Below are 13,604 nucleotides of genomic sequence, written 5' to 3'. Positions count from 1 at the left end.
TTGTGATTTGGGCTTATTCTACTAAAACTTGCTTCGTGTAGAATTAGATTGAGATTGATATGTGCTTTGAATCCTAGCCTTTTAGATCATCTACTATATGAACAATGAGTATAACTCAAATACAACTGACTTTCAACAAATATTTATTAATGTATACAGTCAGATACTCAGTCCTGGCAGTACAGCAGTTCGCAATAACAACCACAGACAGAAAGCCCTGCCTACATGGCACTCACATACTAGTGGGTTTGGGGAACAGAAAATAAATAAAATAAGTAAAATGTATAGTGTAGAAGATGCTAAATGTTAGGGTGGGGTTAAGAGAATATTGTGTAGTTGGGTTTGGGGTGGGGGAAGGGTTGAAATTTTAAGTAGTGTGACCAGCCAAGGTTTCACTGAGCAAGTGACATTTGATTAAAAATTTGAAGAGGCAGGGACGCCTGGGTGGCTCAGTTGGTTAAGCGGCTGCCTTCGGCTCAGGTCATGATCCCAGCGTCCTGGGATCGAGTCCCACATCGGGCTCCTTGCTTGGCGGGGAGCCTGCTTCTCCCTCTGCCTCTGCCTGCCACTCTGCCTGTGCTTGCTCTCGCCTCTCTCTCTATGACAAATAAATAAATAAAATCTTAAAAAAAAAAAATTGAAGAGGTGAGGGAATACAGTATAGGGATCTTAGAGTGGAAAGAGTATTCCAGGTAGAAGGAATTACATGTGCATTTTTCAGATGGTTAAGTTTGTTGGAATTATTGTAGGTTCTCTCAAGTTTTTTATTTCCACAGAATGTCTAGCAAGGAAGTAAAAACTGCTCTAAAAAGTGCTAGAGATGCAATCAGAAACAAAGAATACAAAGAAGCTTTGAAACATTGTAAGGTAACTGAAACATTTTTTTATCCCACAGTAAAATTATTTTACCCATTTACAAGCCTTTTGGATTTGTAACATGTGTATCATTTTTTGTCTCAACATTAATGAAAGTGGTTAGATTATTAAGTAGACCATTAGAGTGGTTGTGCTAGGATAAACTACACTGGCCATACGCAAAACCACACTCTCAAAATATGAATATCCGATATCTTTTGATGGGATGTATTATGGAGCACTACTGTATCATAAAGTTTTCTTTCTTAATGGTTTGGTTTTCTTTCTTTCTGTTTGGTTTGTGAAGGGGAGCTCACGATTCTAAAGCTCCTTTGTAAGGTGTTGAGGGGAATGTCCCTGTCCAGAGGGAGAAATTGAATGTGGAGGAGAGAGAGTATAGGGGTAGGAATGAGAGAGGATGGGATCCTGAGCTTGAAGTGGAATTTTCTCTCCTTTTTCTTTCTTTCTTTCTTTTTTTTTTTTTAAGATTTATTTATTTATTTATTTGACAGATAGCGATCACAAGTAGGCAGAGAGGCAGGCAGAGAGAGAGGGGGAATGCAGGCTCCCCACTAAGCAGAGACCCCAATGCGGGGTTCGATCCCAGGACCCTGAGATCATGACCTGAGCCGAAGGCAGAGGCTTTAACCCACTGAGCCACCCAGGCACCCCGAAGTGGAGTTTTCAATACTTTTTCCATCTTAGCAGTGGGGAAGATAGGTGTAGATACTGTCAGATTTGTAGATTTGGGGACAGGAAGAGAGGAATGTTCCCTCTGATGTCTTCTATTTTCTTAGTAAGGCATAAGCTGAGAGTGGAAGAAGAATTGTATAGGAGATTTGAGATTAAAAAAAAAGGTATGAAGTGGTTTTTATTTAACTTACTAGTGGTGATTGAAAGGACTGCCATGCTCTAATGAATGTCCATCTGAAGTTTCATGTTATTGAAGTGAAATCAGTGAACTGAATTGTGTGGTTTCTCCATGTTCAGCTTCTGAAGCTTAGTAATGGGCATGCTGGGGTTCAAGTATGGATGTTGAGAAAGATGATGGGGAAGAGAGGTGAAAGAGTTGAGGATATTCACAAGGGAGGGATGACAGTGATGGGTTATTGGAGTCTAAGCTGGAAAAGGAGGGATAAGAACTGAGAAGTGGGGCGATAGTAGAATAAGAGGGGGGTCAACTAATTGGACATCTCAGAGGTTAAACAATTGTCAGCTTTGGTAGTTACCACATTGTTAGTTTTTTTGGCAGAAAACATTGTTGGATAGAATGGAATTTGTGCTGTAGAATGATGAGAGATTGCTAGAAGTGTCATGTGGATGCATAGAAACACAATAATCTGACTGTCTCAGCTCATGAAAATATTCTTATTTTCCCTAGAATAGGTAAAATCTTAAGAGCTAATTATCTACTAGATTTAATTAGCTACTAGTTTTGTTTTCTGTCACTAGAACATCTTTGTTTTCTGTTTCAGACTTTCACTTTAGTGAGTACCTGTTCTTTCTGAAAGCAATAGCTCTACATACAATTTTTATTCTCATTGACAGGTGGTATTTAAACATTCATTGCCTCTATTTATTTTGAACATATGTGGTATAGTCACATTGGGGTCAGCCTACCTCCCTACCTTGTTATTTCAATGAAAAATCTGTCTGATAGTTGGAAATGTTATCACAGTGCAGGACAATGTGGGTGTTGGTTAGAGTGAAACGATATAGAAAAGAGTTTTGTGAGTTTACTGGTGGTAGTGTGGAGTGGAGGCAGCAAGATGGTCAGGTGATATGAATAGTATAGTGTTCTTTGTATACATAGTATTCATTTGCAAGGAGGATGAGGAGGCATCAGCATTGCTTGGGCAGCTTTTAGTATATATACCTCATATTTTAGACTCCTTTCACTTATCAATCCAATCCATCTCCTGCTCTCCTTGAGGAAACTGAAGACCAGAGAGGTTGAGTGGCGTTCTTAAGATCACCCTTAGTGGTAGATCCAGATTTCCTGACACTCAAGTAGTCTTTTAGTTGTTTGTTCATTAGCTTCCAAAATTTAATGACCCGTTCTTTTAATTTTTTTCCATCAGACAGTGTTAAAACAAGAGAAAAATAACTATAATGCCTGGGTCTTTATTGGTGTTGCTGCAGCCGAGTTGGAACAACCTGATCAGGCTCAGGGTGCCTATAAAAAAGCTGCTGAACTAGAGCCAGATCAATTACTGGCTTGGCAGGTATGTAGATTTTTTTATCCTATATTATGGTAAATTTTTTGCCACATTTAAAAAAAATGTAGGTAGCAGCTTTTAAAAAAGTCATTTAAACCATTAATTACCCCATAGAAGAAAAAAGTTTTAAATGTATTGATCTTCTAAACCTGTACATCAGTTAAAAAAAAAAAAATGCCTGTGATGCTATTTAACATTATTTGACATCCAACCCAATGGATTATTTTCAGAGGTGAGGATTGGAATTCAAATATGATTATGTAAATCTCTAATTATGTGTGTATATGAAAGACTTACCAAGAATATTCCTTATGCTTATTCAAGGGAAAAGAAATGCATATTAATATGTTTTCTAAAGGTAAGATATAAAAAATCTGCAAATCTATGTATTTGAGTGAAATTCTTTTTTCTTATTTAAAGTTCTTCATATTTTATGTTGGTTTCTCCAGCTTTTTCATCTTTTTTTTTTTTAAAGATTTTTTATTTATTTATTTGACAGTCAGAGATCACAGGTAGGCAGAGAGGCAGGCAGAGAGAGGAAGGGAAGCAGGCTCCCTGCTGAGCAGAGAGCCCAATGCGGGGCTCAATCTCAGGACCCTGGGATCATGACCTGAGTGGAAGGCAGAGGCTTTAACCCACTGAGCCACCCAGGTGCCCCCAGCTTTTTCATCTTTAATAAGTTTGTTTCATATCTCAATTACATCTTAGAAACTGTGATAAATAGGCAGTAGGCTTGGGAGACCATGAACCTGTTTGACTCATATTTATGTGAATAAGAACATGAGAGGGGCTATCTGGTAACACACTTAGAGAGATGCCTGCTTTTATTATGTATTGATTGATTTAAAATACCTGATCATTCTTTGAAGCAAAGGTGACAGTTTCTACAAATTACTTCAATTTTTTTTTGACCATATAGAAGTAGTGTCATATAGTAATAAGAGTTAAGATTTTTTGTTGTGAACCACTTCAAATATATTTTCAAAGCTCTTTTTAAAGATCAGTTTATTTGAGACAGAGAAAGAAAGAGAGAGAGAGTGCACGCATGTACACATGCATGAGCAGGGAGGGGCAGAGGAAGAGGGAGAGAGAATCAGGCAGATTCCCTGCTGAGCATGGAGCTTGACTCAGGCCTCTGTCTCAAGACCTTGAGATGATGACCCAAACTAAAATCAAGAGTTGCACGCTTAACCGATTGAGCCCCCAAGATGCCCCACTTTAAATTTATTTTCAGAAGTAAAGAGAATGGTAAAATGAGCCCCTCTGGCTATCACCTAGCTTCTGTAAAAATCCACACGTGGCCAGTATTTTTTCATCTATGCTTTGATCTACTTTCTCCCACCCTAATTATTTGGAGGCAAATACCAGACATTATTTTATTTTTAAGTTACAATTTTCTTTATCGTAAATAATCTTTATATATTGTCACTTTACTTAGCAAAATGAATGTGAGAGTATTAGACTTTTTAGAATAATCTCTACTGTTTCCTATTTTAGGGGCTAGCAAGCTTATATGAGAAATGTAACCACATAAATGCTAAGGATGACTTGCCTGGTGTTTACCAGAAGCTCCTGGATCTTTATGAAAGGTAATCATTATATGGGGAAAGCCCTGTGTCTTTAAAAGCTTTAATTTGAATAAACTGATTAAAACTTCCATAGAAGTACTCCAAACATTTACTGGGAATTGAGAAGCATTTTTCTTTCATAGTGTTGTTACAAAATCTTTTGCTTATGATTGAAATAAAATCAAAACACTAATAGTAAGAGGATTGACTAATTTTTGGGAACTTTGATATAATTTTTAGGTAATATGATGGAAGATATTATTTCTTAAACCTTCTCTTTTTTAATGAGAGGCTCATTTTATAAAATTTTCCTGTGTTATGAAAGAGGATATGTTCTAATTTAAAATAGTACCTGACAGTAGTATTATTGGGATATTTTAATTTTAGTATCTTAAGCCCTTGATTGTTTTCATTAATCAGATTCAAAATCCTTTTTTTTTTTTTTTTAAATTTTTTATTCTAAGTGTTGACAAGCAGAAGTGGTGCGATGTCTGTAAGAAACTTGTGGATCTATATTACCAAGAAAAGAAACACATAGAGGTTGGTTAATGATTTGGTGGGGTAGTAGACTTCTTTTACTAAAGCCATTATTAGAAGAAAGCTTTCATTTAGCTTAAGGGAAAATTTAAACAATTAGTATGTAATGTGATATTAAAAGAATATAGAGAGATACTACAAATTATAGTGTTTTGAAACTAAATTAAATTTCAGGTTTTAGTTATTCTAACTTCCAGACCTTTTTGAAACTGGGCAGGGATAAATAAAATAAGTAAAAGCATCATCTGTAGAATTTAGTGACATATTTGTGGTGCATTTATAGCTGATGCTATAGTTACAAGGTTTGGGGCATGTAGTCATTATTCCTGTTTCCACTCTGTTATATTAGTTGTACTTCTAATATAATGGCTGTCTGGTTTTGCCCAGACACCATAGTTCTTGTGGAGTTCATAATAGATGAAGTTCTGTGGTTTTGCTATTTTTATGTATTAGCAGATGAAAAATGTTTTTATTTGTAGATTTTATATTTCTAATTGGTGTTTTTGATATTTAAGATTAAAAAAAAAATTTAAATCTCCTTGATAGGTGGCCCAAACATGGCACAAGTTGATAAAGACACGGCAGGAGGAAGGTGCAGACAACCAAGAGCTTCACCAGCTGTGGAAGAAATTGACTCAGTTGCTGGCTGAGAGTACTGAGGATCAGAATAATGAGACCCAGCAATTGGTATTGACCTGTTTATTCCCTGCAGTTTGTATCATGAATATTGATCATTTAATTGAATTTAGCAAATGGAAATAGAGTAATATAGAAAAGTACCATACATTAAAATTGATATTTTGTAAGTATTCAATTTATTTTATTTTTTAATGTATTTTTTAAAGATTTTATTTATTTGAAAGAGAAAGAGAGAGAGCACAAGCAGGGGAGCAGGAGAGGGAAAAACAGACTGCCCACTGAGTGAGGAGCCTGATGTGGGGCTTGATCCCAGGGATCATGACCTGAGCTGAAGGCAGATGCTTAACTGAATGAGCCACCCAGGCGCCCCTTCATGTTCAATTTTAAATTCATAGGGGTTCTTGCTTTTAAAGTCAGAATTATTTCCCTGCAGTCTCATACTAAGTCTGGACAGAGTGGAATTGGTTTTTAGGGATCACAGTTTACTTCTCTGGGTTCATACTAATCCAGTAAATCAGTTATTTAATCACTGTGAAAAAGAAAAGTGAAATTGGCTTTCATAAAACTGCTGTAATTTCTAAAAAGTTGTACTTACTTAAAGGTATGTGTAAAGGTATGTTTCTTTAAGTTCATGAAGAGTACTAAATTACTTTGAAGTTTAGCAGCTTAGAGCATTTTGTTTAAAGTATTTATTTGGGATACTTATATCTAGAAATATATTGGGATACTATTAGAAAATATCTCCATTCTACTTTTTTATATTTGTAAGTTTAAAAGTCAGCTTAATTTCTTATTATTGTATATAGGCATTCAGTGTATATTTGTGCAATTGAATGGACTTTTTGAATATAAGCAATTATAGACTGAATATAGGATGAGAAGTACATTTTTGTATGTTTGTTCATTTATTCACTTATTAATCTTTTTTTCAGAAAATATTTATGTACAATCTACTATACATGTCAGGCAGTGTCCTAAATAAATGCTGAAGATAAAAATAGAAGACTATGATTTGCATTTGTTTGTGTGTGGGTTTATCTGGGTATAGGTTTAGTTGTGGAAAAAAAATTGGACAGTGACAAAATTAGGTGAATTGCAAACTTAAATCTTATCTTCATATGACTTCATTATTTTCATTGAAAAACTATAGGTTATCAGAATATCAAACATACCAAATGCCAAAATAAATAAAATTTTTAAAAAATTACCTGTTCTGTGTTCCTCCATGAAAGAGAACTAATTATGCTTGTCATTTTAAGAATTGATTTTTTAAAAATATTTTATTTATTTATTTGACAGACAGAGATCACAAGTAGGCAGAGAGAGGAGGAAGCAGGGTCCCCGCTGAGCAGAGAATCCCAGGACCCTGGGATCATGACCTGAGCCGAAGGCAGAGGCTTTAACCCACTGAGCCACCCAGGCACCCCTTTAAGAATTGATTTTTAACTGTTAAAAATAGTAATAGGATTTTGGGGTGGAGTTATTTCCATCTTGAATTCTAATGATAATTTTGCTTATTTCAGTGTGTTCAGGAAAAAATATGTCACCTGATTTCCAGATGGATTAATTGCACTACTATTTTTTGAAACCCTTGTGCTAAACGGTGTAAGTTAGGCTTCCCTTTTTGCAAGGTCATTAACTTTATCAGAGGAGTAAAATTTTCTTCATTTGTGTAGACTTTATATCATACTTCATTAAGAAATTTGGAGGCAGTGACCTATATTATGAGTTTTCATTTCAAAGTCATGGAGGGGCTGGCTTGTGGGTGCCTCCGTCAAAACATACAAGTTTTGATCTCAGCTAAGGTCTTGATATCAGGGTCATGATTTCAAGCCCCACTGGGCATGGAGCCTACTTTAAAAAATAAAAATAAAAATAAATGAAGTCATGGAAAATCATTTTTTAAAAAAATTAGGACTTGTGTAACCAAATGAATGATATTCTTTAAAAGTTCTTGATCTGGGTTTTAGTATTGTTCTTGCTCAAAACATATTTAGAAAGCTTCTTTTGGAATTTTCTTCAAAGTCATTTAGTAATACTGGATAAGAAGTGATTTTATTATAGTTCAGTCATTTTTCTGGTTTCCTTTTTAAAAGTTTAACTTCACAAATTTATTTAAGATTAAAGATTTTCTACCACTGAAGATAGTCCAAAGAACATACTGGTGATTTCAGTAGAGATGTTTTAAAAATGGTCTGATTAGTTTTAGTTACACAGGTATATAAAGAAGACTAGACCTCTCCAGTTGACTACTTTCTAGGGAACAGTGACCACTTAAAGAATGTTTTATTAAATTCATGATATTAATTTATAGTTATCCCTCATTAGTTCAGTGCAGTCTCCTGCCAGTTGGAATTAGATTGTATTCTAAAACTTGCGTAGACATTTTTTCCCTCATAAAAAATTGTCAGGTCCAGACAATATATAGTACAGAAAAACACGAGATAGTAAAATACATTTGCAGTTCGTTAGTTGAGGTGGTATATTGTATAAGTGAGTCATATACATTCAGCTATTTATTACATTTGTCATTTCAGTATGCTAAAGATGATAGCTTTTTTGTTTGTTTCAGCTTTTAGCTGCCTTTGAGAATGCACTGGACTTATCAGATAAGATTCCTAGTGAAGATCACCAAGTACTTTATAGACAGTTCATTCACTGTTTATCCAAAGTAAGCTGATTTTAAAAATCTCTAATGTGACTTTTACATTCTAATTAGGAAGGTGTTCACAAGCATATTTTACTATTACTTAGTTTATTTTACTTTTATATTTTCGAGTTTCCTCATGAGACCGCTAGATTGAAGAAGGCCTGTGAAGGAATGATAAACATCTATCCCACTGTACAATATCCATTAGAAGTGCTTTGTTTGCATTTAATTGAATCAGGTAAGTTCTTCCCTATTATATTGTATGTTCTTGAAGTATATGAACATATGGGAAGGTTGTTGCTATCAATCAAAAATTGTTTCAGTGCTTACCCTGTGTAAGGTGTTGTTTGAATAATTCTGGACATACAAGGAAGTACAGTGTGTTATCTTTGTGCACATGAAGAGGCTAATTAATGTAGAAAAGTATAATAATACAGAGGAATAATGAATAACTGAGTTCATTGTTGATCAGTGAAGGCTTTTGGAAGATAGGAATTGAAGAGAGTCTTAAATTTTCCTCAGAAATTAGATAAACAGGAAGAGGTGAAAGGTACGCAGATGGCATGAGCAGAAGTATGGCGCTAGGTTGCAGTTTTTAGGACTAGTAGAATAGTTTATTTGCTTTAGTGGAAGGAATAAGTAAGGTGGATTTTGGTTGAGTAGGTTGAACTATCTTGCCTACAGCTATGAATGTCATACATTCTCAGCATTGATGTTACAGTGTCACAAGTCCATGGTTATAGATGCTGTGGTACTGTAAAGTAATGAACTTTGTGAAGGATCTACTTGTTTAATGAAATAGAGCAGATTCAAGTCGGAGTGTATGTCTACGCTTATGCCTGGTGCTCTTCTTTGTGTTCTTTCTTGGAGGGGGGAGGAGAGAGAGCTGATGACAGCTAGCATGCTAGGAGTTGTCAGAACCTGTGCCTGTGATATCGCATGCCCAGGGCTGGTGTTCAGTTAGTTTACAGGAGATTGACCTCCATGGTTTTCACACTGGCCTCTGTCCTCTTTGTCAGTATCTGTGCTGAATAGAGTTTTACATAATTTAACCGTCGCTCATGTCCATGCCTGTATTCATCTGATGAACAAAATTCACAGAAATCAGTCATTGAAATAGATCAACAGTACCAGCACCGATGTGTTAATGATTATAAAGTTTGCAGAGCTTTACTAATTTAATTGTTTTCATTTTGTTGCTAAAGGAGTATACACCTGGGAATGCTTTGTGTGTGAATGACCATTGCAGGTTTCATAATAGAAAAATTGTTGAAAACTAGTGATAGAGGTAACTGAGGGAGAATGCCTGTTGGAAAAGTATTGTTGCATCTACCTTGGCTCTCCCCACTTTAGCTTTCCCTTCTCAGTCCTACTTGTATTCCATCTTGACTCTGTGTCTGAATTAAAATTCATTATTATCTTAAGAGTTGGGTTTTTTTGGTAAGAAGTAAGTGGATCCCCTTTATTTTAACTGAGTCAGAGATAGACTTGTGAGAGTACTTTTCACTAATGTGAGATAAATACCAAATGTTGTAGTGAATCAATTTATGAAGTATAAAGTCAAACTAACAGGGTTTGTGGGATAGATTGTATAGAAGGTAGACTAGATTGGGTAGACTAAATGATTTTGTGAATGAATGTACTGGGACTATGACAGTGGCAATAGAAAGTAACAGGTGAATGAAAAAATTAGATTTGTTAAGAGGTAAAGGGAGGAAGATAATTATTTTACTTTTAGCTCTCTTGAAAAGTTGGCCTACTGTGGAATGATCATCCGTAAGAAAGTTGAGTTATGGAGAGGAGAGGTTAGTAGACATTCAAAGGGAAATGCCTGTCTGGCTTGCAGGTGAGAGATTAGTACTAAGGCTAGACTTAAGGTTTGGAAATAACTTGCGTGTGGGTCCAAGTGAATGAAGTGTAGTGGGTGACTTCAGAGGATGACTATAGAGCAAAAAGCTGAAAACTTTGTCTTGGGTGGTGCTGGCTGGCTTGAAGGGAAAGGCAGGGAAAGAGGAAAGTAGGAAACAGAGCAGCAGAGAGGTCAGACAGGAAGGTGGTGGAACCTGATATGAAGCAACAGAGAAGGCAAGGAAAGAACATTTCAGAAAGGAGATCTGTACTGACAGTTTGAGCAACTAACCTCAAAAAATGAGGATTTTTTTTTTTTTTTTTTTTTTAGGGTTATTTTCTAACCGAAGTGATTGAATTGGAACTTAGATTTCAGTGATGGGAAAAGAGTAGGAAGAAGTGGGTAGCAGGTATTAAAACAATAATCCAGGGATTTGGTTGACTGCAATTAAGGGAGAGAAGGAAGAAGCATGCAAAGGGGTTGGTAAGCTTTTAGAGGAGTAGAAGAATTGTGGTAGTGTTGCCTGGGGGGAGGAGAGGTTCAAGAAGGGAGGGCTAGTTAACACTGTGAACTTCGTGTTGAGGTCAAGGAAGATGAGACATAGTAAGAGACTTTGAATATGAGGAGCATGCTTGTGAATTTTTGTGGGTTTTTTTCCCCATTGACAGGGAATAGTTCCAAAATTCATCCAGTTTTTCCCGATTTTAACATGATTCCCATTACATTCCCAAGATAAATGTGCTGATTTCGTAATTGGTATCTGGTACCCATTCCTCTACCCTTTTTCTACTATTACAATTGCTGTTGAGAAACTGATGGCCGGTGTTACCATTTTCTTCTCTATTTTCTTTCAGCTATTAATGATCTGTACGCTTCCCTCATTTTTGACCTGGTCACATGCCAAGTGACACAAGAGGATACTTGAAATTTCTTTTTGAGGACTGATTGTGTGCTTTATCAGTTAGCACACATATGCCTATAATGTGGATTTGTTGAATAAGTATGGTCTCCATATTAAGAAAAAAAAGCTACAAAACTATAGAAGAAATTAAGTCAACAGTCTGTAGAGTTTTGCGCATGAATTCAGTATTTGAAATGCATTCTAGAATGGGTTATGCTGAATGATAAGAGAGTGTGTTGGTTTATATGAAAATAATCATTCCTGGAGAGGGTATTTTGCAGAATTGAAAGAAAGAAAGCTTTATATCCTGCTAAAGGGGAGTGGGTAGGTGGATATTTAGTTACATGGTACACCAAGGAAGAAGTTTTTTTCTGTAGAATCATTGGTTGTGAGAATCTGTAGGATGGAGCCGATCAGGCTTAGGTACTTTTTAAAGTAAAGCACTATTCTGGGGGTAAAAGTTAAACACTTAAACTGCCAGACAGTAGGAAGCTGTGCTTAATGATTTCTTTTTCTTTTCATTGCTCCTCTAAACCAAACTTTCTGTGTATGAACTTCTGAAACTATAAGGTATTTAAAGGCTGACCTATCCTCCCCCAACGTGCTTTAGTTCTGCAGAATTTTCTACTTCACAGCAGTTAATCACCGGGTTCTCTTCCACTGGGAACAAATGTATTTCATTCTCCTTTGTCCTCCTTTGCATGCCGAGACTTGAAGATTCATTTTCAAAATGAGTCAGTTTATAAAGCTTCACATAACAAGTAGTGAATAGCTTTTACAGTTGTCAGCTGATGAAATGTTATTTCATGCTAAATGACCTTTTTGGGTTATTTTATTTTGCCTTATATTTGAAATGGGGGAGAATAAGAAAGCTTGGTTCTTCAAATCCAAATATGAAAGAGCTTACAAATTTGTGCTCTGGAATATTAGAAAATCCAGATGAAAATAAAGAAATGAATACATGCTGTTTTGTCCCCCCCACCCCCACCCCAGGCTAGGTTTATTTAAAAGAAAAATTCTACGGTAGTGATCAGTTTCTTTGTGATGTCAGCAATTAATTAGCTATTTTTAAAAATCATCTTTTTTTTGTGGTAAACTTTAGGAAACAGGATTCTCATGGGTATTACTTGGCATCTACCCTGAATCTCTTCAGAACACCTTTCATTCTTAGAGATTTATCATTCATCAGCCCCAAATCTAGCTTGCCTATTGACAGACAAAAATAACATTGTCAAACTTGTTTTAAAGTTTTAAAGTCTGAAATCTTAGAGTCTTTTAAATGTTAAAAAGAGCAGGTAAGTTAAACAATTTTTTATTGAAAAAGAAATCAAGTGTATTTCCTCTCTGTTTCTATCCTCCACATACTATTTAGCTAGTATGAGTTCTCAGCAAGAGTTAATATGGAAAAGAGGATTGAAAACTGAAGCTTTGGAATATCCCTTGTCTCTACAAAGGATCAGTGATATTGTTACTACTGTTGACAGTTTTGGGGAACACTAGAGAAGATTCCTCTAAGTATCATTTGTTCTTGGTCTTATGTAGAGAGTTCATTTCCCAAGGACTAGAACATTGGCTCTCCAAATCTCTTTCGATTTCTGTAATTGTGCTCCCAGATAGTATGGAAGATTTATCTTATCTAGAAGTTTTTCATGTTCATCTTAGCCTTTTAGAACAGTTTTCATCTGCCTACCCCCAGTTTGTCTACCTGTGTAAGTTTTTAGGTATCCTGCATATGGGTGATCATTGGGATGACGCGTGACTGACTTTTCTTTCCATCACAGGTGTGTTTTCTATAATAAGGGCGGTTTATGTAGCCAAGGTACTCTTAGGAATTACGTTTCTATGGGGTAAGATAGTTTTGACTCAGATAGCTAGAAGTTGAAGGTAAAATTGTAATAGCTATTTTGTTTTCTTTTTTAGAATGATGATTTTAATTTTCCATAGTAATTCTCAAGCATTATTTATTAACTGACTAAGCCTTTTAGTGCATCAGTTCAGAATGGTATTTTTAAAGGATCATTGCAGTATTTAATGGATGCCTACTGAGTACAAGATACCATGCTAGTCCCTACCCTCCAGAAGTTACTGTTTAGCTTTAGAGGTACTAACTGCAGTGTATATATAAGACTAACAATAAAGGCGGTATATGGTGTTGGTAAATACTATAGGCCTGTCGTTCTTCAGATTTGGTCTCTGAACTTGTAGCAGTCGAATTATCTGGGAACTTCTTTGAAGTCCCAGCTTTCAGGTCTAACGTTCAGATCAGAAACTTTGAGAGTGGGGCTTAGCATTCTCCAGGTGATTCTGATGTCTAGTTGAGACAATACCACTGGTTGAAAAGGGAGTGGGAAAAAAAAAAAAAAAACCCACTGGTTTGCTTGGGAGG

General features: G+C 35.8%; 1 protein-coding gene across 5 annotated transcripts in view; it reads left to right on the top strand.

Annotated features, from left to right (window-relative positions):
* Nucleotides 1–13,604, top strand: part of SKIC3 (SKI3 subunit of superkiller complex) — a 136,304-nt gene that overhangs the window by 62,533 nt on the left and 60,167 nt on the right. For all 5 annotated transcript variants that reach the window (XM_059175497.1, XM_059175500.1, XM_059175498.1 and 2 more), the window contains 7 exons: nt 777–867; nt 2,937–3,080; nt 4,572–4,663; nt 5,107–5,182; nt 5,726–5,866; nt 8,391–8,489; nt 8,598–8,706. In XM_059175497.1, the coding sequence (XP_059031480.1) occupies nt 778–867; nt 2,937–3,080; nt 4,572–4,663; nt 5,107–5,182; nt 5,726–5,866; nt 8,391–8,489; nt 8,598–8,706 (751 nt within the window). In that variant the 5' untranslated portion in view covers nt 777. The remainder of the gene's footprint in view (nt 1–776; nt 868–2,936; nt 3,081–4,571; nt 4,664–5,106; nt 5,183–5,725; nt 5,867–8,390; nt 8,490–8,597; nt 8,707–13,604) is intronic.

Source organism: Mustela lutreola, chromosome 5 (genome assembly GCF_030435805.1).
Source record: "Mustela lutreola isolate mMusLut2 chromosome 5, mMusLut2.pri, whole genome shotgun sequence".
Classification (NCBI taxonomy): Eukaryota; Metazoa; Chordata; class Mammalia; order Carnivora; family Mustelidae; genus Mustela; species Mustela lutreola.
Note: the sequence above shows the minus strand (reverse complement) of the source record. Positions and strands in the feature narration are given on the sequence as shown.